General features: G+C 33.7%; 1 protein-coding gene across 2 annotated transcripts; it reads right to left on the reverse strand.

Annotated features, from left to right (window-relative positions):
• On the reverse strand, positions 1–25,694 carry LOC145597099 (ubiquitin C-terminal hydrolase 13-like). 2 transcript variants are annotated; one of them, XM_081653276.1, is made up of 32 exons: positions 25,375–25,694; positions 25,057–25,123; positions 24,288–24,435; positions 24,052–24,209; positions 21,112–21,377; positions 20,795–21,013; positions 20,596–20,704; positions 20,390–20,505; positions 17,212–17,310; positions 16,395–16,504; positions 15,503–15,577; positions 13,325–13,403; positions 13,055–13,201; positions 12,865–12,945; positions 12,645–12,764; positions 11,212–11,334; positions 10,310–10,387; positions 9,878–9,966; positions 9,681–9,789; positions 9,485–9,553; positions 9,299–9,409; positions 7,213–7,268; positions 6,945–7,122; positions 5,348–5,449; positions 5,087–5,158; positions 2,771–2,836; positions 2,566–2,631; positions 2,340–2,426; positions 2,119–2,235; positions 1,831–1,905; positions 751–837; positions 1–615 (listed from the first exon to the last, which is right to left on the reverse strand). In XM_081653276.1, the coding sequence occupies exons 1-32, from the start codon at positions 25,402–25,404 to the stop codon at positions 574–576; spliced, it is 3,351 nt and encodes a 1,116-aa protein (XP_081509402.1). In that variant the 5' UTR covers positions 25,405–25,694; the 3' UTR covers positions 1–573. The 2 variants fall into 2 exon arrangements, with proteins under 2 accessions (XP_081509402.1, XP_081509398.1); XM_081653272.1 differs by having other exon boundaries at positions 24,288–24,438.
• Between the last annotated feature and the right edge of the window lie 1,008 nt (positions 25,695–26,702).

Below are 26,702 nucleotides of genomic sequence, written 5' to 3' on the forward strand. Positions count from 1 at the left end.
TTTGATTGAGATAATAAGCACTTCATTGGATGTGTAATCAACTTAAACTACAATTCGCCGGTACTGTTCTCTTTACATAATCCTTAAAAATCAGGCATTCTCAGCCATTGCATCCATCCAGCCATTATGCAAGACCCATAATATTTATGGCACTAACCCAAGAGTTAGGATAAAAAAAAAAAAAAAGAAGAAAAAAAGAAATGACAATACTATAACCAATTTACAAGCCTTCTCCAAAATCTTATATACTTCTAAAATTACACGAGACTCAATACATCAACAGCCTCTCCTCTAAGATAACCAATGTCGAACAGGAGATAGAGAATCATCAGAAAAGCTCAAACAAGATTGCATGCACCAAGGGGACAGCCCTAAAACTGGGAAAATTCACTTCCATTGCGCTGCTTGAAGCTGATTCCCTACAAATACATCATCCAATTGAAAAACAGTTAAAAGCATGCCTCTAATGTAGTTCCAGGTGTGCTATAGCCCATCCCTTTTTGTATATTCCATTTGATCCATTGGCGAAAAGGCATTAAATATGTTTTGCATGTTTATGGCTAGCTCATCAAATCAGTTGTATATTTTTACTGGCTTCTCATATGCGTGACGATTCTGCAAAAGTAAATATACATAAACAATCACATTTCCACAAGTATCCAAACCAGGACTGAGGAAAACCTCAAGCAAGAAAATGAATTTAGCAGGGCAATCCATTTAAAAAAAAAGGTAATCAAAGGTAAATTTTACCTGATTTGCTGTGTAAGCCCTTTTTGGAGTAGTATCAGTATGTTCCAACCCCAAGTACTGCTCCCAGGCACCATAAACATCTCTCCTCTATCATAATAAATAAAAACAAACAAGAGAGAACTTCAGAAAATTTTAACGCAAAATTAACATTGATGTCATACTATCCAATATTGGACATACCATAGTACCTATTTTGGGAAAGTTTTTAAATGAAAATAAAAAGAAATACTTTTCATCACCAAGTTAACAAAACTCTACCTTCACCCCCTTCCCAACCCTTTTTGCATCACTAGACCTCCAGCCCAACCCTACTATCTATCTCCCACAAGAACCAGGAACTTGGTCGGAAGAGAACAGAGAGAAGAACGTGCTCAAAAACCTCTATCCTTAATCCCATTGTCATTTAACACAACCTAAATTCCCATACCTATCATCCCTTTCACTATATTTATTCAGCTGACAATTGCTAAGGTGTAAATGGAGGGGATGGTGCTCCAAATGATAAGACTACTCAGTATGGAGATGGTACAATGGAGGGAGTGGCACTAAAACCTGGTAGGGGAAAGAGAGAAAGCTGTGGCGATGCAAGGAGTGCTGGAGTGAAGCTGAAAAGGTAAAGTTTGTTTTTATCATTTTGTGAGTTGATATAGTACATTGGTTATTGCTCCCTCTGTCCCATAATATAGCACCCAACTCTTTTAGCGCGATCTTCAAGTCATACCTTTCACCATCATATTAACAAAAATTATGAAAAGTTGATATTATAACACTTCACATTAAGATGAACCTAACAATATCTCACGACTACATTTATTATTCGCAATATTGAAATTTTTTAGTCCGTAAACTTTGACCACAGATGAAAAAAGGCACTATTATGAGACCCAGGGAAAGAGTAATATTATCATCGGAATAATTTTTCCCAAACTACTTAATTTTTAAATGGTGTTCAAACTTTATGAACAAGGTTAAAAATGGAACAGCAGACTAGTTTTTTGAGGACTCTCAACTAATCTATTCTACAAAAGTGTCAACCTCTGAAGACAGAGAGAAAAGGACAGCAGAGAAAAGATTCAAAACCTGAAAACGGCTGGATACAATGTCAGTATCCTGCAAATACTCTGGCCGACCCAGCGACAAAAAAGCAAACTTCCACTGCAGATGTAATATGGGATAAAAACGACCAATGATCAATAATTGAAGAATGTGTTATCTTAAGATGTTCATTCAAAGCCATTAGTTAACTTTGTAAGGCAACCATTATTGAATTATGGAACTAAAAGAGTCGAGAGTAAAATGACTAGAAAGTAAACTATAATAGTTCCTCTTACATTGCCCAGTTAGTGGCACAAAGGAACGACAACATACCTTGGAAAATTCTTCATCAGGAACACGCAACTTCTTCTGTATTCTCACTTTAATTTCAGCTAGTGTTTCACCTTCACGAATGACCAAGAAAAAGGGTTCCCCAAAGTTCTGCACTTGCTGAGACATAAAAAATACATGATCATCAGTATCACAAATGATGGACCAAACAAAAGTACCTAACCAATATATTTAGTATGCCGACTGAGTTTTCTAATCCTTACCATCTGATTCTGTGCAGTCTCCTTAGTAAAATGGTAGACATGGATCAAACGATCATTAGGTTCAAGGTTCTTTTCATCTTCAGGGATCTGAAGCCCAAAAAATCAATACTGTGAACCAGCACTAGAAATACACTCAAAAATGCAAATGTGATCGGTAAAAAGAAGATTAAAATAGCAATTTATGACAGAAGATAAGCAGTAATATTTCAACAAAGAAAAAAATTACCTCCTCTGCACGCAACGTCCAGTACTGGTCATTTATATTTTCAATCTTTTCACTAGATGGAAAAATCTGCAACAGTAAAGATGATCAATTTGCATTCCATAAGTGTTCATATATAACAAAATCAAAAGTACTTTCTACCATTAATTTCAAAACAAAAAACCAGCCATACCACAATAGATAAGGCTTGAAATATCACATGCTATACCTTGTAAATCTTGTGGTAAAAAACTTCAAGTAATCTGAGCTCTGCATCAGGATGTGACAAATCCACCTATTCGCAAAGGAAAACAAAAAAATATATATGTATATAAGTGGCAAAGGAAGTTGTCACCTTTTTTTAATTGCCATGACATGCAAATTAATGCCATGCAATGCTCAAAGGAAAACAACTACAGCCCCTAAAATACATTCCACTTGAGACTAGGTTTGGCAAAGTCAGATGGACGCAATTTGTGTATTAACAGTGGATATAATTAACAAGTATTAAAACTGTTACTGTTCAATATTCTTGCAAGGGGAGACCATACGAGAAGAAGAGAAGGGGGGGGGGGGGGGGGGGCGGGATTGCATTGGTGGCCTTATATTCTTGCATTATAGATTACGAGGCAAACTTTTTACAAAAATTTAAATAAATAAATAAATACAAAAAGCCCTTGGTTCCAAAATTATATACTAAGTAATACGGTTAATGGAACTATTATAAACTTAACCATAAAGATTCCATTTTAACCTTTTGAGATTTTTATTATATAAAAATATTATCCATCATCCTTTCCAGCAGCCACCACCACCCATCACATGCACCAACCCCTATAAGCCAGAGGCTACCACATGCCAATTTAGCCAAATTTCATCAACCAAACCTTATGATACATTGTCCATCAACTGAGCTTATGATACATTGTCCATAAACCTTATGATACATTGTCCATCAACTGAGCTTCCCCCTGTTGCTCCCTGTTGCTGCCTCAAAGACTTAGTTTTCCAACCAAACCTTATGTTACATTGTCCATCAATACCCTTAAGATTTCTCCTGAAATCTCTCAGCCAGCAAATAAACTTCATGCTCTTTCAGTCCATTATGGAAAGTCAATCAAACATCAGCAGCATAATCATCAGGCATACAAAATAACATTTTGTTCTCAAATTCTTCATGATAATTCCAAATATCTCTTCTTGATAGTTCCAACTCTCCCAAGTCCAACAATACACCTCTGATGATTTTAAAGGTAAGGAAAGTAAAGAAATGTGACCAAATACAATGAAGTAACATAAAAAGATCGGTCTTTTTATACAATAAAAAAATGTAGTGCCTTGTCTATTTATTTTTCTAATTACTTTTAATTGGCAGTCTGACACCCTAAAATTGTTTTAAAATTCTTGATCCTGGAGTTCATTTGTCATCAAAAACTTCAAATATATTCTAAGGATTTTTTTTTTTTTTTTGGTTGGGGGGTGGTTATGATTTCCATAATTAGTCTGAGAGCTACATAACAGAAATCCTACCGGCATTATTTTAAAAGTTGAATCAAAAGCGCCTTTTTAACAACAATGAAGAATCTCAATTCAAAAAAGATGGGGTCAGCCAAGGTCCAACAGTCCAAGATGTCATCCCCAATCAGCACTCAATATAACCTGTGTACACAATTTGAGCCTGGGGGGCTGGGGACAAAAAGGTTTCAAGTCCTGTATCTTTCCACCCAGATCATCTATTGACATGATTACTTGTAATATCCGCAATATTCCAACTCGCAATCCTTCAAACCAGTTCCACCCGATGTTAATGTTGAACATATCCAAACAGTAGTCAGATGCTCGCTCCTTCACCTCACTCCACCTTCACTGTCAATCTCTTCATATCCAATCTCTTTCTGTCATTTACAATTTCTCTCTCCTAAAAAAACAGCTACCAAACTTGTATAACAACTAGTCCAACAACAGTCCAATACTTTCCCTTCACCATCAAAAGACACATTGCATGTAAACAATAAAAAATTTCCAAGGCTTTTCACTAGATCCTGTGAAATAAAAACACTTGGTCTCCATTCTTCTAGATGACAGACCCCAAATATCCAACAGTCCCATAAAACTTACCCTTCATCAAGAATCTTCCTCTGTACCAAATTCATACACCAATACTCCACCTTACTACATCTCAGAGTGAACTCAAGCTTCCATAACTAGTATCCATATTAGTGAAGGTTAAATTCAGTACTACAGGATAATTCATAAGCATTTCACAAAAAGAAGGCCTAAGTTTAATAGAAATCAGCTAACTCAATCTAACAGTTATTTCAAATTTTCATTTTCCTCTTTGAAAGCATTTATGTTGTCAATTCTTCTTTATCGTTGCGACACTGAGGGAGCAGGAGATAGGGCAGGTGCATGACAGGTTGATTAAAGCATCAATACTTTACACAAAAATCTTCTTTTAACAGAAGTACAAAAAGAAACACTATAAATAAGCTACATTGTGGCAAAATAAATAGCCTACAGCAACTAGGAGCAAAAGTGCACTCACCTTTGTCTTTAATTCATCAATTACATCACCAACAGTACTCTGCTTCGGTAATCTAATATTGTGAATTACCACCTATATAACAAATACTTACTTTTTAGTTGAGTAAAAATTTATCAAAACGGCATAGGACAACGTACAAAAAACAGACAAAAAGTATACAGCATTAAATATTGGCTTGTAATCACATTTATATATCAAATTGATAATGAATACAATATGAACAATCTGACAACAAATCTTGGTCATGACATTCAAACATACCTCATCTTTTGTGGCATGATGAAATGCTACTTTAAGATTTTTTAGTCCTTGTAATTCTGGCAGAGGAATGTCAAGTGTTTCATAATACAACACATCAGAAGTCTGCAATAAAAAGGACAAAAAAATATATTAGATGTCCACTTGACATAGTCCACGTAACAGAATATAAATAACAAAAAAAAAAAAAAAAAAATCAGTTAAGATGTTTACATACAGCCAAGCCAATTATGAGATCCAACAAGAAAGCAAATTATTTGATTTTGTCAGATAAAAAAAAAAACAAAAAAAGGTAACGCGTAATCATTCTTCTTGCTACATGCACATTTGTTTCTGACCATCTACAGCCCATCTTAATCCTTCAAATTGCATCAACTTTAGCTAAGTTATCGGAAACCTACTTTCTTAATACTAAGAAACGTATCTGACCCGTTTCAAACCTGAATCAGTATCGGGTCGTATCAACCCAGGTGCGAGGCCAAAACACCGTGTCTAGGTAATATGGTAATTGACTACAGTAATCGGGATACACTATGTTACTTGGACTTGGGTACCCATGTCTGATACGGATATGTGTCCAAGTGTCCGACTCGGCTATTTTTTTTGAAAATTTTTAATGATTTTGAACTAAAATGAAGTGTCCAAGTGTCCCACACTCCCACCCATGTCCGAGTGTCAAGGATTCAACACGGGTACGTGAGGTGAAACGAAGAGTTCGAGTAACATAGGGGGATACATAGTAAAAATGAAAAAAATAACTACATCGGATCTTAAAGCATTCAGGAATATAAATAATTTATCTTGTCAAGGACAAAAACTAGGGGAACACAAGGCTGCCCCAAAACACCTATCAACTATGTGATTTGACCAAGAATATCAACAATAAAACATTTCAGATGAACTTCCACAAACTCGGCAAAGAACAAATAATACCTGAAAAAATTTCTACACTTAAAACAGAATTTATCTCCACAAAAAACACGGCCAAGCCATTTTCCCAACAAAGAAATGATTTCAAGAATTTTATAAATTTTGAAATCATCATCAATACTTCAACTACATCATACACCAGCTCCTAGCACAAATCCCTCTTTCCCTTCCTTAGCCATCACCAATAAATTTACCCAAGTAACTATTTCAATGGAACATTATACAAAAGAGAACTTAAAAATTAATAATAATAATAAAAAAAAAAAAAAAAAATCAAAGACAAAAAAGCGTTGCAAGCAATTTGGGGCGGCTTTTATTTTCTTTTTCTTTTTCTCTTTTAATAAAATAAAATTCCGTTAGGTTTTTGATGGCAGGTGGTAAAAAACAATTTTTAGAATTTTTTTTTTTTTTTTTTTTTTTTTTTTTTTTTTGTGGTAAAACAAAACTTTTGGTGGTAAAATTAAACTTTAAAAAGTTTTGGTGGTAAAAAACAATTTGTTGTTTTTTGTTGGTGGTAAAAGTCAAAAAGTCCATATAATTTTACTGATTAAAAACCAATGGTGTGTGCCAACATAAGCATGGGTTTCATACATGCATTATTGCATTTATATATGTCATATGCAAGCTATAAGTTTGACACAAGACTTCACTTTCAACGACTGACATTTACCTGATTGTAATGAACCAGCATGTCAGACAAATGATCAACTCCTCTATATTTGATAGGCTGAGGTTTAGGCTGCTGAGAATAGCAATTATGAGATGTCAGCCTAATCTTTGAAGGATCGTCTAGACCAAGTCTCTGAGCAACTCTTTCAACAACTTCATCATATGTATTTATTTTTGACCTTAATCATACAGCAAAAAAAGAGGTCAGATAATTGTCAGTTAAAGTACAAACATGCAGAATTTTATAACTCCTAGTAACACAAACTCACAATTCAAGGCAGAAATCATCTTCTTTGGGTCTCTCCAGAGATCGAAAATGGACAACCTGATAGGTTAAATCAAGCAAAGGGTTGGGTTAAAAAGCATGAAGAGCATGTTCTCACTCTAGAGCAAAAAAAAAAAAAAAAAAAAAAAAGAAAGTTATCCTTAATTCACACCCATGACAGAAATGCGACACCAAACTACATTGAAAATGACTTAAATGGAAAGACAACATGGACAAAGATAAAGTAACTCTAAAATAAAACTGTAAGAGAATGGTCAATGCCAATCTACATTGATAAATGCTCCATAAAACAGATACGAAGCACCAAAATCATATACACAGAAACTGTAAAAGCAATGACTGGAATGAGAAACAACAAAACCAATCATAAACCACCAAGTGGGTGATATATATCCTTTAAACCCTAGAACTTTCCAGCATTGTAAACAATGTCTCAACTTACACAATCCTAGTGAAAGGAGGCCCAATTATGGAATATGGCTAGTTGACTCTTGATAGATGCATCACATGACAAATCAACCAATCTCCACAATTATATCTTACATTAAAAGGAAATAAGGGTGCATTGGTACGAAGAGTGAAAGAGTGGGATCATGGAGATGTTAAATGAGGTAGAGGGAGACCGAAAATGACTTGGTTGGAAGGAGTTAGGAAGGGTATGAAGCATATCAATGTGCATGGGAATAAGGTATTTGACTGTAAGGGATAGATGAGAAAGATTTGTGTGGATGACAATATTGAATAACCACTTGGTTCATGTAGCCGACCCCACTTATAGAATTAAGGCTTTAATTGATTGAATCAAGTAATATATATACTCCTCCGTTTCTATTTTCTTGACTAACATTCCTAAAATGGAAATGTCATATCACTTGACCCATACTATATTTGATAAGCTTTTTGTAGATAAATTCTCTAAATTACCCTCATAAATTGCACATGAGGGCTACTTTTAAGGGTAATAAGGTAACCCATATGAAACAAGGCCCACAAAACTACAATTTCTCTCTCCTCTCCATAAATATTGTGCCCAAGGCCATGAATTAAGTAAATAGAAACGGAGGAAGTATATATAAAACTGGTAGCTGGAAATTAACTAATCAGATAATTCAAACTAAAAATCACAAACGATGGTTAAAGTGGAGTGTGTAAACAGTATAATTCAAACAATAAATCAAAAACAGTGTAGAAGCTATACAGCTTTAACAACTGATTACCCCAGTCAATATCATAGTTCGATTTTATTACCACACGCTAGTATGCTACAATATGACATTCAAAGGGGAGAAACAAAAAAAGAAAAAAAAAATTAAAATGCATTCCAGAACAGTTTTCACGTCATGGGCAATTTATCATCTAATTTCATGTAGTCTTAGTGCACCCATCTATATTCCCTAAATTCTTACAAACATAGAATTCAAAATTGCAGAAGCACAGTAAAAGTAGAAAGCTTTGTATCTGACTAGTGACACCTCTCTCTCTCTCTCACACACACACACACACACACACAGCACACAAAAAAAAAAAAAAAAAAAAAAAAAAAAAAAAAAGTAAACTCCATTTTGAAGCCAGAAGCATTATTATACCACATGCACAAATAACATCGTACAAAAACTCATGAATCATGACAAAAAGAAATATATATATATATATATATATATATATATATATATATATATATATATATATATATATATATACCTCTTATGATGCTCAGGGATACAGATTTGGACTTGGATAATCCGAGTATAGGACACAGAAATATGATTAAGTCCAAATTTCAGACATGGACTGGGGATACGAGCAATTATGGGGAAAATATTCCAGATTATTTCCTATGACTTTAAAAAGTCATTTTTCAATAAGAAAATTAGTTTGTAGAAAATAAAAATAATTAGTAAGAAAAAGATTTAACGAAAAGTTAATGAAGAGTGTAAAAAAATCTACAAAGACTACATGGGAAATACAAACTCACAAATCAACAATCAGTAGACAGCATAAGATAACTTGAAAAGGCAACAACATGAAAAGTCAAATCAAAATAGTCCTCAGGACAAGTTCCTTTATACCTGACGATTGTGCACATACTCTAAGAATGATGGTACATCAGGATAACGGTATTGCTCCTCACTATCAATGGGAGGAACTTTCTGGTAACAGATAATATCACCATCTTCCAACTAAAATTCACAATAGGAGAAATGTCATAATGGAACACAGTAATGCTAAAGAAAGCACAGAGATTGTCGCATTACCTGACTCAGCCTAAATGATGTTCTCTTGTCAAGGGGCTCACACATGACACATGGTTCGAACTTTATCTCCTAAACATCAAAGATATGAAATTAAAACCCCAAATGACCAAATTTAATTTATAATTAAAAAAAAAAAAAAAAAAACAAAAAAAAAAAGAATTCCAATGTCACATGGAGCAATCTTCAAAAAACTAACCTCAAAAAGTTCAATATCTTCATCAGGAGCAAAGCCAGCCATCTCATTTAATTTATTCAAAATTTCAGCTGGTTTACCAGTACTTTTGACAAAAATCCTACCTACATATCTGCCAAGATAAAAGTAACTTATTACTGTTAGAACAAGATCAAAACTAACAGTTAGAAGATAAATCATAGAAAGGGAAAACTGACTACCGGAGTTCTTCTTTTTCAGGATCATAAAGCTTGAAAAAGAGCAAGATTTCATCTTTTGTTTTTTCTGGAGGAGCAATCGGTTGAAGATCCTGAGAAAATTAACAAAAAAAAAAAAGTACAATAAGTAAACAAAATCTCTAATGGTTAAGAAAATCCACTTTTTTAAGAAATAACAACTGAGCTTGAATTAAAACAAATATAGAAAATATTCCAAATTAATCTTAATAGTAAAATGCTCTCATTATTTATAATGCAATTTGAAGCTCTTACTACACTGGGAACTCAACTTTCACAAGTTTTTAATATTGATATTGATAGTTGATAAAATTATTAAAATTCAGATGAAAAAGAGACAACAATTCAAGGATAGTAGTAATACTAGTAGATATCAAAAAACTGTACAGACTACAAAAAATATGCAGGTAAACATACCGGCCCTATCTCTACTTCCAGAAACAGCTTTAGTTCTGCATTGTGCATCTTATTTGATGCCTCTCTCAATTGCCCTACCTGCAGAGTATTTACAGATACTAAGTTCCATAGATTCTCAAAAAAAAAAAAAATGGTACAAATTGATATTCATAACAATATGGACTAAACAAAAAAATAATAAGAACAATAATAATAACATTATTATTATAGGAAAAATAAAGTGAGCATAATTCAGACACATTTCTGTAATCATACATTTCCAAAATGCCAACAACAGCCTAATTGGAGATGAGGCAACAAAAAATAACATCAAGCTGGGTATAATATTAATTAGAATATGCAACAACCAGTAACAACGGCTTAAGAACACCTCCAAAAACACCTTCACACTTGATAAATTGACTAAAATGACTTCAATTTTTTTTTCCTATCCAGTCTCCAGGATAACCCCCTTAGAAGAGAGGAAAAACCATAGAGGCTGAAGAAGGCAAAAGGAAAAAGTAATAGAATTCTCTTGCATCTTAAATTTAGGCTTTGATACAGAGGATTACATCCACATTTCTCTCTCTCTCTCTCCTTACCTCCCAAAAAAGAAGGCCTTGCCGAACTCACAGATTAACCTACTCTAGGGCCCCGCGGGGGGGGGGGGGGGGGGGGGGTGGGTGGGTTAGGGAATCCACATCACAACCTCATACTTGTGCGGTATAAACCCTTTCCACTAGACCTAGCCATGCTTGTTAACAACGCTCAATTTAGACTTGGAGATAGCTCATCATCCACTAAAGAAGAAAGCTTATGTAAGATACATAGTGCCTTTTTCACAATCACTGAGAGGTATTGACAAAACCGTAAAAATTGCTTCAATTGATTTCGAAACTTTTGGAACAGAGAAATGTACTCACAGCTTGGGTTTCTTCTTGTGCTGTCAAAGGTCGATTAGGCCGATAAGTGTGGTTTTGGCGCTTTGCCCAGATCCAATATCGCTGAAATTGAACAGGTATACCAAATTCTTTGGCAACCTCCTCCTAGACAAGTAGCATAGAAGATAAGCAAGTCATTATAGATAAAGCTTTTTTCTCATAAACAACACAAACTAAACTAAACAAACGGAAGAAAAAACAAGACACTATTCAGATTGGTCAGATAATGAAGATGCATAATAATATTTATGCCCCACACGATTGTAGAAGTCCAAGTCTAGAGTCAATTGTTCATGGTATGTTACTCTGACTCTTCATTTAACCTCAAGTACCCATCTTAATCATTTTTGGAAAACAAAATGACACTGATCCCCTCCATTTTGACCTAAATTTATGCAATACAACCCTTGGACACGTACTTATGTCTGACATTTTATAGCCGAATAACAGGGTTTAAAAACTGTTAACCCGAGGAAGCATTTTGTTATCTGATTCTATAGTTTGCAGTATGTATTATAGGACAAGTAGATATAAATGTTAATCACTTATTATTTAATTTCGAGTGTTACTTGGATTATGTCTTACAAAGCTTCTTATTTTCCACTTAAGATTTAAATTATTCTAGGACTTATAACTTTCATAGTTATATATGTCTCAGTTCATTTAAAAATTCAAATTAAATTAGTTAAATGATATGAAAGTTCCTCACCTCTATCAGTACACTAACATGCTATACGGCACAGAACTTCACAAGAAATCACAAAGGCTCATCATCAAAAAAAGTAACCACAGCCAATCAGGAGTCAAGACTTCAGTTTATTGAAAGGTTCTGAACATATTCTAGAGGCAAAAAATTTAAACAGGAACAATTCAACATGTAATAAAGAGCTAGAATTTCATTTAAATCTTTTAGCATAGCTATTATCAAATGATAAAAAAAGAAGATAAGCTACTTCCACTGACCAGGCTAAGGCTGATAAGGGGGTTACACAGGTAAATACCTGTAGTTAAATGACAGAAACTCTCTGATCATGTGATTAAATTTTCTTGTAAGTCGCATCAGATTCTCAAAATGTACTTATCACCAACAAACTCATATTATTACCTCAAGGGGCCTAAAATCTGACCACTTAACTTAAAATTACTGATGAAGGCTATTGCTAGTAGTTTTGACTTATGAGAATAGCTAAATTGGTAGCAAACTATAAAAATAAAATAAAAAAAAATTAAAAAATAAATAAATAAAAAAAAAACAAGTTTACAAATAAGTATTATGGCTAAAAGCAATTTGCAATTAATTAGACTAAGCACACCAATCAGGACCTTTCCAGGGGCAGAGAGAGTAAGAGGCTCATTAAATTTATATTTTTGGTAGGAGAGGGGGAGACAGTTACAAAGAGAGATCAAGTCATTACCTTGAATTGATTAAATGGCGTCTGCTTTTGAACACGAAAACTGCGAACTTTATCATGATCTACAAGATCAAAATTAATATCCTTTCCAATCTGTTCTGCAAGGTCATCATCTCTTGCAACCTATACGTATTAATTAATTGCTTCAACCATGCACCAATTAAAAAATGACAGTTACAATAACATGAGCCACGGAAAGAAGAATTTAAAAAATATATATAACCTTGATGATAGTAAATAGATGCGCCTGTGCTTTGTACCTCCTCTTGTCTTCTTTCTCTTCTTGCTCCTTCTTCAATCTTGTCTAATAATAATAACAATAAAATAATAAACCATAGAAATATCAGATAACATCAAGAGTTCACAAGCATAAACCTAAAATTCTGCCACGAAACAGAGAAAAAAAACTTTACCTGAAGGTGTTCAGCAATATCTTTCTCATCCACGTCACAAACCACTTTTTCCTTGTCATTCTCACGTATATACACAAGCATATACGCATTTGAATATTTTGTAAACTTGAAAGGCGCATTATTAAACCCTGGATTTGCCTGTGGCAACTGAACAACATAAAAAAAATATATAAAAAAACTTAGTCTTCAAGCTACTCCACATCTCTGCTACAAACAGAAATTAAAGAAGCAGCAGAAATAACTCAGTGGTTTGCACTTTGTAACACATACCTCTTCTTCACCACCATATTGCTCTTCTAATACCCTCTTATTATCCTCTTTAGTTACCCGCTCATCATCAAATTTGAACCTGATTGAACAAATCGGATACATATCTTAAGCAATTTTAAGGCTTTTAGTTTAAGTAAAAAGATATGCAGCATAATGTAACCAGCAGTGAGTGACCAACAAAACATTTGAGATATAACATAAAGCAATTCATACATAGAATTAAGAAAAATCAAACGCATTTGAGAGGCATATGATATCATAAAGCAATTCATACATAGAATAAGCACATACCCTATGGTGCACCTACCTTTATGTGCACCCGGGTGTATAGAAAAAGTGTTGCATAATAAAAATGTATCTAGCAAAGCTAATTGCCAGAAAACACTAAGCTACATAATTTCACAGGTATAAACCTGCAAAAAGCTACAACTAATTGTCTATTTAAAAAGAACCAAGTGATGTCATATAATCTTGAAACGGGCAGAGTAAAAATGTCAACTTTGTTTAAAATTCTATTCTCTTTGATTGCATCTAACAATAGCAAAGTGAAAAAGAAAAAGAGTTGCAAGGCAAAACAAAGTTAATAACCATAACTCTTTATCCGATGAGCCTTCCATTTTTGAAATATTGATAGATGCAACTTCAGTTTCCCCTAAATGACAGCAGACCCCTCCCTAATCCAGGAAATGCATAGTTTTGCAACCTCCTCCTCCAATATACATATGCTTTTCCTCAACCAATTGTAGGCAATATTTTTGAAAGACCTCCAAGGCTCCAACCTAAACCCAACAAAAAAGCTGCTTTTATAAAACTCACCATACTCCCTTAGCACCTAGTCTTACCCCGACCACCCCCCCTCCCCCCAAAAAACAAAGAGCCTTAAGGTCACTGGGAAACTTGGAAATCCAGCACACAGAGTAGATAAAATGTCCTCCTTTAGCCCCTGTTAGGCGGCCATGATCATCTGTACTCAGCTGTTGCAGGGTGCTAGATCTTAGAGTGAAGGATAAACAGCATGTGTGTAGAAACTTGAATTTCAAACCCGTTGAGCTTGAAGATAACTCTATAACTATAGGATCAACTCTAGCATCATGGGTTTATGCAGAAAGACCAAGGTATAAGTATCAGTGTGAAAGTAGCAAAAAATTAAATGAGTACCTGGACAAATCATCAGCTTGGGAAAGAAATAAAGAGGGGGGGTTAGCAATATCACTTCAATTGAGAGTTTCAACTTTCAAGTGGTATTTATGGGCTAATACTCTCTAAAATCCTAATTTATTGTTATGCAATGACCCATATAACCACAAATTCCCACACTTATGCTAGACCTATGAATAAAGGCAAGATTGGAAAGCCAACACAACAAAGTGAGATATTCTATTGAGCCTTACCTTGGACACAAAGATGATAGAAAGATAGAGCGGAGATGACAGAGTTAGTTAAGGAGAGAGAAGGTGACATCAGCAACAGCAAGTTGGCAGCACAAGACAGTAGAATTCTTAAGCGTGAAAGGTAATTGGGAAGGAAATTCAGGAAAGTGATTTTTATTTGTTCGAGCATTATACAGGTGATAAAGATACAAATGAGCTCCTCCACTTAGTCTTCTCTTTTTTTACCTTCTTATTTTTGTTTTCTGTCAGCTCCAAACTTCACAATCTATTTGTTTCCTGACATTTAAGCCAAGGAGAAGGGACGGACATAGAGCAGAAAAATATGGTAAATTTAAGCCAAGGAGAAGGGATGTATAGCAGAAAAATATGCTCCCTCAGTCCCACAATATTCTTCACATATTCCCCTCTCGTCAACAATACTCAATACATTTCTAATTAGAGAAATGACCGCACTAATACTTTGAGTCATATCTCTTTCCAATACTAAGATGTTGGGTCCCACATTTTTAACAAAAAAAAAAAAAAAAAAAAAAAAAAAAAAAAAAAAAAAACTAACTTCTATCACATCTACTTTTTCAATAAAATAACAATTGATAACCAAACTACTAGATGTTGGGTCCCACTAAGTGTCACGAGTATTTTAAGACGAAAAGAGTAAATTTTTTACCGGATATGATCTAAAAGAATTCAGCATGAGTTAAGTTGGTTGAGTATTATAAATGAAACAGGCAAACAAGACAAGAATATTAGGGGAATAAATCAGAATTCCCTTTGCATAAATACTTACCATTGGTCAGAAAGAGTTGGCCGGATAAAAGCATAATAATGTCCGCCATGGACTCCGCCACTATGTACCAAAACACTGTCAAAAAAATGAATAGTTAGGATTCAACAGCACTGATGACAAAACAATTAAGAAAGTTGTACGGTAAAAGAAGCATGCTCATTGTTACAAGGTATATCATATGACTGACAACACACTATTACAATTATCATTCTCAACCCTTCAACCATATGTAATACTTCAATAGTTGAGACAGTCACTGAGAAAAAACCAATGCTTTAAAATGAAAACCAAAGTAGGAACGCGTATCTAGCAATAGAACTAGAGTATTACTTGTTTTCAACCTCACCATATTGCAAACAGTTCTGGAGTCTTATACTCTCTCTATCCCTAAAAAGTTGGCTTGACAATTTATAAAACTAAAGAATAAAATTTGGGCTAATCTTTTAGGGACGAAGGGAATATTATATGTATGCTTTAAAGTAATCATAATTAACATTAATCACCATGCCAGTACAGTAATACATATATATTAGTAAAGTTTACAGTAGTATTCAACATCACAAGCACCATACGACCAAAAGAGTTGAGCAATTAGCTCCAGCTTCCAAAAGCTTAACATGATTATAATGCAGAAAATAGTGGAGTGGTTGATCTCTTAGCATCCTTGTGGGCCATATGTTGTAGATACGGATTATAACAGAATCTTACAACTATACAAGTTCAACATCAGTAACTAGACTTGAATGCATTTTAAATATATGACAACAAAATTCAATATTCCTACAAGCACAAGCTGAAGAAATAAATGTCTGAATTAACTCAAAATAAAAATGACCATAAAAACAAAAATTTAAATCATTTAAATAATAAGATATGGAGAATGACATCACACCTGTGAAGTACATATAGGTTTCGAACACTCTTATCAGCTCCAGGGGCTAAATATTTCCCATTTTCTCTGTCAAGGTCAAGCTGAAGCGGAAACTCATAGCGATCATTGATCTGCATACAAGCACAAAACATAATAAAATATCTACATTTATGCTGCAGATATATGCAATTCAATCATATTCAAAATAAACAAAATAAATAAATAAATCTCCACTACAGTCATCACACCACCCACCTAACTCAACGGAACCAAATCTTGTCCGTAACAGCAACAGGTGTACTCTAAATGAAAAGTTCTCACAATTAAAGTAAACTACCATGACCAAATTCCAGGAAAAATATTAGCTTATGATAACAAATCAGGTATTGGCTTTGCAGCTTTTGTGGCTTATGGCAATACACAAAAGAACAAAATATCAAGTTGTTTGAAAAAGAATATAGCATACTTGACATAGAATACGTGAAGAATCATACATTTTGGCAGAATGAGAAAACAACAAAAAGTAAATAAGTAGAACGCAGGAAAGATAATAAGAAAGGGCTCATTTGCAAAATAAAAGAGAATAAATGCGCAAATCTTCTCTTCTAGGAATGTTAGGTCACTTATACAACAAGCTAGCTCACTTTATCGTCTTTGCTTCAAAGCTCTAACACCTTCTCACTCTGAGAAATGACTAATATTCTTTATATTTTGGCACAGAAAAATAGCTAAGTTTGAGCACAAACAGAGAGTTTGAGCATGAGCAAGCAGCAACAGAAGACGACACTAAAAAGGAAATAAATTGAGGAGGAAGACACTGTACAAAATGAGTAATTACCTTTACCATAGTATCCCTCATAAAGTCATATTCAAACCTCTTGAGTTGGAGCTGAAGTACTGGAGGGAAATCAAGGAACAGAACACCTTTCTTAGCATCCTGAAACAATTTTAAATCACAATTAAACATCAGACTATCACATTCAGTGCAAAGACCTGACCAAAAAAAAAGAAGAAGAAGAAGAAGAAGAAGAAAAGAGTTGGTCTAATGCATTACCAAACCCAGTAAAGTGAAAGGCTGATTCAATGCTTTTTGGATGATTCAGTGTTTAGCCTGACATATCAAAGTCTAAAACTCATGTCTTAATTACAAGTGTATAACCCTTATATTATACTCGGTCTCACACAGTAGTGATACACTTTCCTTTATTATCAATCTCAAATTAGTTTTCGCACTACCACTTTGGGAAAGGCCTCACTATTATTTTAAATTCTCTACTTTAATTCATCTCTCTTCTCACTACAAAAAAACTAGGATCTCACACCCTCTCACATTCAATAAAATAAACCCTAATATCATCCATCACAGCCAGTTTTTCAACTAAAAAAAAATACAATATCTCCTTTACATTTAAATAAATAAAATTGATAGCCAGACAGAAAATTAGATAGCTTAAAAGCAGTTAAGCATTTCAGCATCTGTTTTTTGCATAAATTCTTAAACCCATGAGTCAAGCCAGGCTCAACAGAAATTAAAGAGCTAAGAGGAGATAAATGTTGCTTAAATTCAGCATTGACCATTTTTTTCAGAAATCCCCAAAACCACATGATTGGCAATTTCAAGCCTAAACCCAAACCTTGTATTAGATTTAATACTACTAAAATTAGCATCAGGCACTTGGGTATTTGCAAAAGCACAAGATAATAATTTAGACTAGAGCTATGAAATGTTGACAATATATAGTGACTAATGTCTATACCACATGGAAGCAATGAAGCGTCAAGTATTTGTTACAAGTATTTCAGCAAAACTGGTTAGTCCAAGTAATCGAGTCGAAATAAAGGATCCAAAATAAATCTGAATTTATAATTGAACAGGACAACTTTTTAAAGGCAGCAAATAAATGTCACTCGTAAGCAAAGAGAAAGTTATACACGGTAAGAACAAACAGCTGCATCAAAAGAACTAACAATAAAGGGCAGCCAGAATAGGGAAAAAGAAAGTCCCACAAATGATATACTAATGGTCTTATCTACAGTAGAGCTACAAGCAATGGTCCAATTCAATAAGAGGTTGTAAACTAACAGCAACTCGCCGCATTAGAAGTTTTGTACGCGTTACATCCATTCTATTATTAAAATTGACCAAAAGTATAATATTTATTAATTATGTGGTTATAAAATGTAAGTAATTTTTTGTTAACCAAATCTGTTACCCATCCACATCATGATTAATGTAGGTATGTTATGTTCAAAGAATGCTTTTTTAACTTAAAAAAAAATGGAAACAAGGCTTAAACCCAATAATGACTAATGAAAATTGTTAGGGGAAAATAATCCACACCGTATTAATCACGATTCATTCTATTTCACCATTACAACAATCGCAATCACATTCGCGATTATTTTCTATGGCCTGCTCCTTTTGTAATCTTCGCTTTCACAAGTTTCTCTTGAATCCTAAATATAGATTCAACAATCTTTCTTTTAAATTAGTGGAGGCCTCACTTCTCATCCTTCAATTCATTGTTTTCACCCCCTCTCCTTCTCAATCTTATTGCGTCCCAACTATTGAGTTCATTTAATTTCTGAAAATTTGGGAGCTTGATGACAGCAAGAGTTATGGAGTTATGTTTCTCATATACTTCCGATGTTCTTTTATAATCACAATGTTGGGAAATTTACACTATTCACGCAATCCTTTCGCCGTCTTTGGTGATTTATACATAATGAAAAAAAAAAAAAAAAAAAAAAAAAAACTCACATTCGATTTGCCTCGGTATATACTTTCACCAACATTACTTTTTATAACTTCAACTAAAATATAATTAAAGATACATAGTATAAAATGCGCGCTCATAAATGTGACAACTACAACATTGCAATTTAACCAAAAAAAAAAAAAAAAAGCAGAAGAATGCATAATCTTGGCAGAGTTGGTAAACATGAGTTTAGCAAATTGAAGTTTAGCGGTAATGGCCTCATGAGTGATATGAAAAACAATCTTCTATATTGAAAGATGTGAAAAAATTAAAGAAAGATTCGGTTTAATTATTAATGTGAGGAAGAAAAGGTGCATTAAAGTAAATAATGGAAGAAATATAGGAAAAAAGATTAAAATAAATAAATAATAAAAAATAAAAAAAATTGGTGTGTAGTTATCACATAAGATTAATAATTTGATTTTAATTTTGAAAAAAATCAAATCAAAAGTAAAATTTTAAGGTTTGTTTGGCATCATTTTTTGTTTTCAGTTTCCTTTTTTTCTAAAACAAAAAACCAAAAACAGGAAACAAGAAAAATGATTTCCACTTTTCTATTGTCAGTTTCAAAATCATCACGATTTAAATAAATTTGACTAATTTTAGATTCATTATATGACATGTATTGTATGATTTTGCAAAAAAAATTACCAACAAACAGAAAACTAGAGCAATCCCAATTAAAAGCTGCACCAATAAGTCATGTTCAACCATTAAAGAGAGTGGCCAGAAAAACAGAACAATCTTGACACATACTGATGTCAAATGGAGTAATCTTCAGGCCCAACAGCAATTTATTCAAAGACAGATTGAAGTTGCACAGAAACATTTACACAACACCAAAAAATAAAATTAAATGCTTAGAAGTTACAACACACTATCGTTATGAAGTTTTGATTTTACTGCAGTTCCATTCACATCTATATATACAAAGGTCGAGCTAATCAAAACATACAAGGGCACAAGAAATGCAACAGAACTACTGCATGTCAACAACATTCCATTCACAATTCATCCAAACAGCAGGCAGCAGCACTAGTAGATAGTCAAACACAAAATAAAGCAAAAAAGGTTCTAAAAAAGTTCAATGTAAGGGGAAAAAAATTGCAATAGCAAAAGAAAACATTCCCAACACAAAAGAAAGAAAGTAGTCAAAGCAAGATACAGCAGGAATGTGAAACTGCTTAAAACATGAGGAAAAACATATAGAAGCTCAAATCAAACAGTCTAGTTAGGTGCTTGCAAAACAACTTATACCTGTAAACCGTGTTCCTCGGCATGGTATTTATTATCGCCTTCCAGACGCTCGACTTCCACATACTTGTCAAATGAAGCATACACATCTCGACAACCTTTGACATCCAGCTGAAGATCTGACACCAAGATATAACAAAATAAGAACAGAGATTGCTATCAATGACCAGAAACTCTCTTCATAGTGCAACCTGAATTCAAGAATATACCATAAAATGATTCCTTCCTCGTGGATTTATAGTCTACATTGACACATTCAATATAGTTCATATGATGCCCTTCAAACAATTTTTGAATAGTTCCCTCCACAACAGTTCCCTGATCCAGTAGTACAAACATAGTGTTTTGTGGAGTCAGCAAGATCTTTTGCAACAAGATCTATAAAAATTTGACTTTAAGCCAATTTACCTTCATCTTATCTTCAAGCTTCTCACACAAAACTCTATTGAGTTCCTGTACATCATGTTGCATGAAAGAATCATATGTATCCCATCCAAAGGACTTTGTTAATTCTTTAGTTGAGACACTTGTATCGTTATATTGAAGCTTGTAGAATAAACTTTGCAAAGCCAGAGGGATGCTATTAGTAGGGTTATCATTTTCAGTTGTTGGCATGTGGTAGACAGCCTGATACACAAGTACAATTGACTATTAATTCCATACAGAACTACCAACAGGTCACAAGCATGCTAAAAAAAAGGTGAAAAAAATTAAATGATTAACACCTTTCTGAAATAAGGAATATGATATAGAGTTTGCAGAAGGGAATTCATGTAGCAAGTTGCTCCCTGATTTTTGAGTCCAACACAGCCTGTCTCTTTCTTTGAGTCATAAGCCCAATAGTCCATGACACGACGAACAGCAACCTCAGCTTCGATGATTAGAGTATCATTGAGAAGATATCCCCTTGAAGGGTCATATACATCACTGAGAGGCATAAAAGATGTGAAACCCCAATCACTCTCTCTAGCGTTGAACTGATGCTGTGTCTCTGGAAAATTAAAAAAATCAGAAAAGTGATTCACACTAGGTTTTCTCTAATTGTGTAACATGTCTCAAGGCTAGGGGGGGGGGGGGGGGGGGGGGGGGGGGGAAGAAGCAAACCCCCCCCCCCCCCCCAACACCCCTTTAAAATATATAAAAGAAGAAAATAGAAATGTATCCATTATAATCAACAAGCTTTACAACATATAGGCAAACCACAAATCTTCTAACTTCCAAGATATTTAGGTCACTGGTTACCCCATTGTTCTACATTTTCCATGGTGCCTTAAAACCGATATACAAACAGGAAACCTAGAGCTTGACTCACCACATGGTGGCCTATGAAATGCGCTCACAAGCATACTGTTTGTGATTGAATGGATATCTCTAAGCTTCTTAGCATGCCACAGGATTGATATCAACCTATCATTAAAAATGCAGTAGCAGCTCTCTCTTTTTTTTCTTTTTTTTTTTTTGGGGGGGGGGGGGGGGGGGGGGGAGATACATCATCCTCCTGGCCATCATATAGAACAACGCTACTCGGCATTGTCAACTGTATTAATTACATGAAATCAGTTTGATAAGTAGGTCTCTCATACATGACAATGCCTAATTGTTACATCTTCACTACAATACTTTTCACCAGAATCTATGCAGCATAATTAATCACTATTAGCACACAAGAGGGACTGAGAGAGTGAAGAGTGGAGTCTTCAATTTCTAACTATTGTATATCAAATTGTATCTCAACTATCACCATATACAAAATATTAAATTAATTTCCCTAGCAATACTGCAATGAATAAAAGAGAACATAAGATCAATATACATAGAACTGTGCCAATCACTTTCATACAGTAGCATACGGCAATCATATCATAAAAGTAAATACATCAAGGTTCGAATGCCAACATGGAGGCATTTATAGAAAGAAAGTAATTGATTATTCCCTTGTTTTCTCATCAACCATTGCATCAAATTCAGGACATGGAAGCAAGCACAGCACCCAACAATTCAGAATAATAACATTGGCAATTATAGCATACACTAGAACATCCATTACCTTAGATAACTAACCAAAGAACTAAAATCTTCCAGCATTACTTCACAAGGTCCCTCTCACCCACCACTTTACAAGGTAGTATATAATAGTATAAATGTATATCCCTAAGGTTCCATATAGTAACACTTTCATAAAAATGTATATTCAGTGACTAGAGTCATAATTCAGCTTTGTAAACAGAGGATTCATAAAGCATGGTTTACTATTCCAACAGAGAAAGTAAAATGGAAACGCAGAAGTCTCATATAATATTTAAAAGAAATTTATCATTATCAACATAACATTTTTCATTCAGAAATACAATTAAGGGGATAATACAGATAACTTGATGAAAGTCAAAGAGGAAAAAAGAATTTCTATAGTGCATAAGCATGGAACTTCATACTCTCCTTTACATTTTCCTTATTGCTCTAAAAGGTCAATAATCCACAACTTTGAACTTAATATCTTCTCTTTTTTCTTTCTTAATCGTAGTAATTTCGATCACATTTTCCTTTATAGAATAAATGAAGAGCCTATCATCTGCAAGTTCCATTGGTCTTGGCTACAATAATTGGTAGCAGGGAAGGTGACAGAAGAGCAAAAGGTGTAATTTGTAGAATCACATCACATGGCTGGAAATGTGTTTCTTTTCTCATAAATTGTTCTGTATAAAATATGTTTATAAACAATTAATTATGGACTTATCCTTAACAAAATCAATTGTTTAATACCTTATCCAATATCTCCTCTACTGGTGAGAGTTATGATTGGGTATTTGGGTTGATAAGCAATCTCAACCATACATTTAATGTTGCAATTGACTTTACTACAAACAACTCCTTAAAATGCTTAATACCTTATCCAATACCCACCATCTTGTTGTGTATATTCTTTTACTCAACAAAACTCCCACCACCTTTTATGCTCTATTTAATCTATGTACCCAGCAAAAATGGAAAGCAGAGTATAGATTTTTCCATTTCTCTCTACAACATATCAACACTATGTGCTCCATCATAACACGTTAGCTTACTTCTTGTCACATAACATCCAATACCGGTTTAATGCAGAGAAGAGAGTACAAAGGTATCAGCTCCCCTATTCCTTAGAGAATGCTCCACTTCCTATTTATGGCCCAGCTATGTTCATGCTAAAGAACACAACTATGAAACCAATTACATTACCTTACTAGTATTACAATTGTGTACTAGCATGCTTAATCCAGTCCTCCCCTAGCTAGCTCATTTATAGAACTACGAAACCAAATACATTACCTAACTAGACACTCATAATTTAGAATGCTCAACTGTTAGACATATCAACATAAATATGCCCACTTTTGTGTTTACATAATGACATTCAAGTGAAGGATTAAAAGCAAGTAGCTATATCTGAACCCGCCGAGAATGCAACCAGGCATATACGTTAACAAAGTGAAGCAATACTACAGTTCAATAATATAGTCAAACATAACTCACAACTGTTATGAGCCTCTAAATATCTTTCAAGTGGAATTAACTCAAAATATAAAGACTACAATTTTATTAGCACAAGCACAGCCGTAAAAAATGTATATAGCTAGATTAGGATGGAGATAAAACATGAAAGGCACAACAAAAAAATGTCCAGTGAGTACCTTTTCTAACTGAGTACTTTTGATGAGCTTGATTGACCACTAACAAGCTAAAAGCAGCATATCTACTCCAACCATACGGCAAAGCAGCAGCATCCGCAACATCAAGATACATTGACAAAAAATCCACATTGTTTCCTTTTGGGAAAATTAAGATCCGCCTATCACAAAGAAGGTGAGTCAAAAGGCATAACAAAACAAACAAAATCGAAACAAAATGATAGGATAGACCAAATTACCATTTATAACCACCAACAACGAAAGGATCTGAGTAGTGCTTCTTAGTGTTTAACCTAGAGAAATTATCAATTGTCCATGTAAATCTTGAAGTTTGAGATTCCTCCGCTGCCTGATTCTCGGCCACATTATTAGCTTCTGCTTGTACAGCTACTAAAAAAATGAAAAATAATTTACTTACATGGTCAAAAACTGTATACACAAGAAGCCGAAAACTATCATAGAACAAAGTTCTTATCCCCACTTCATCAAATAGTTGCTTCATCAGCATTCAATCCCATCCATCCCTCCCTAGTCCCTAGTATAAGTTACAACAAATACACTCCAAAACAAATTTTCAGAAAAAGAAAAAAGGACCAGATATTTGACAGCAATTCAGTTCAAGTAAGAGCTCAAATGATTGTCAGGTTCCACCAAAATGTCAAAACAATCAATAATCAAGAAGCGATAATTGATGAACACGGAAAAGCAATAAAGCGTGAATGATTAAACTAATAAAGACAGGAGCACAGGAGCTAATCTCATCAGATTGTTGCAACATCATTCAATGCATTTAAACTCCCCAAATAACATGTGATAATGTTATAACAATGCTACTAAAAAATCCCAAAATGATACATTTCGCTCACTCGTTCCAAATTCTGCATAACTACAGCATACAAGAAAATCAAAATTCATAAACCCGAAACAACAAAGGTAATGGACCGATCCCACTTCCAAGAAAATAACACAACAATCTAAAGAAAAGAACCAATTTGTCAAACCAGAGACCTTCCATAGGTTGAGGACCTTCGACGACGACATCCGAATGGGGCACAAGCATCTCCTCGTCTTCTTGCTGCAAACCAAAAACACGACTCATCAGAAACCCCTGATCCCACTAAACCCTAGACCCAAAAAATCAAAATTCTCAATCAAACAACAAAATAATCGAAACCCAATTCACAGAAAAACCAAACAAACAAAATGCACAACAACCCAACTCAAATTAAAACGAGATCGAATCACCTAAAATTGCAGAAAATGAAAATCGAAGCAAAAAATGGGGAAATTTAATAACAGATTAAAATTGAAAAATTACAAACATACATCCAAAGGAGGCTGGGTCACCATAGTCATGGATTGATGGATGAATGAATCGAAACGAAAGAGAGAGAAAAACTCCGCCGATCAAGGAAGAACAGAAGAGAAGAAATCAAGATGAAATTTCTTGTAAAAGGGCTTTTGGGTTTTCGCTTCGAAGAGTGTATATTTTGTGAGTTTATTATTATGGGAGAAACAAACTTTCGACTATTATTTCATTCATTTTAATTAATCTATCTTTTTTATTTTTTTGGAGTATTTTTTTAATTTCTCATTTCTTATGATATCTTTTTTGTTTTCGCTTTTTTCTATGCCGATGAGTTTGTATATAACTAGATGAAGTCCGTGCATCTTGTTAGTATTTTTTTAAATAAATATTTTTCATATTTATGTGATCAAAATTGCTATAATCTTAGTTTTAAAATATTAGATAAAATTCCTAATCTCAAAAGATAATATTTTGTATTTAATTAATTTAAACTTTAAAATCTCATTCGTCAATTTTGCTTACGTGACATTTGAATTATTTAATTTTAAAAGAAATTAATAATTTGGCTCTTTAAAAACTCGAGGAAAAACTCCCCTTTATATATATATATTAACAGATTTTAACTACTACGTAGGTTAGATCCCGTGTCATGTACGGTGATCTATAATTATAAACCAAATTAGCCCCGTGCGATTGATGATATAAAAAATTTCAAACCATTGATTGCAATGGTATTTAGATTTAAATAATTTTGAAGATAGTTAAATTTAACCAAATTATGCAATACAGAGTACTCTTAAATCGGGAGTAAATATATTTGAAAGCTAGATAGTTTTTTTTATTTTTTTTTTATAAATCCATAATAATGTAAAAAAAAATAATAACATACTTCGTAATATAATAATTGTCTTTAAAAAATTATACTTCGTAGATATTTTAATAATTTAAGGTAAAAAATAAGAAGGTTTAAAAAAAAGTAAAAATAAAAATAGAATTTGATGTCAGCAATTGATTTAGGCGGGAATTTTTTTTACCACAACTTGACATCTGTACAATTTAAATAGGGAATGATGTCAACGATTGTTACTTTAGTTATATTTATAGATTATGGCTTTTCTCCCTCCGTCAATATTTTATGGTCTCGTTTGATTGCATATGAAAATTACAATGAATGAAAGTTATAATTCGTACTCATATGAAATTGCTCAATTAACTTTAAATAGAAGGTTCGATGAATAGGTGTATCTTGTAAAATCAAATATTGCTAATGGAATTTCCTGGTGTTTTTCTTGGAGTTGACCCAAGACTTAGTGTACTTGACTCATTGTACTCAACTCGACTCGAT

This window comes from Chenopodium album, chromosome 2, assembly GCF_948465745.1.
Source record: "Chenopodium album chromosome 2, dcCheAlbu1.1, whole genome shotgun sequence".
NCBI lineage: Eukaryota > Viridiplantae > Streptophyta > Magnoliopsida > Caryophyllales > Amaranthaceae > Chenopodium > Chenopodium album.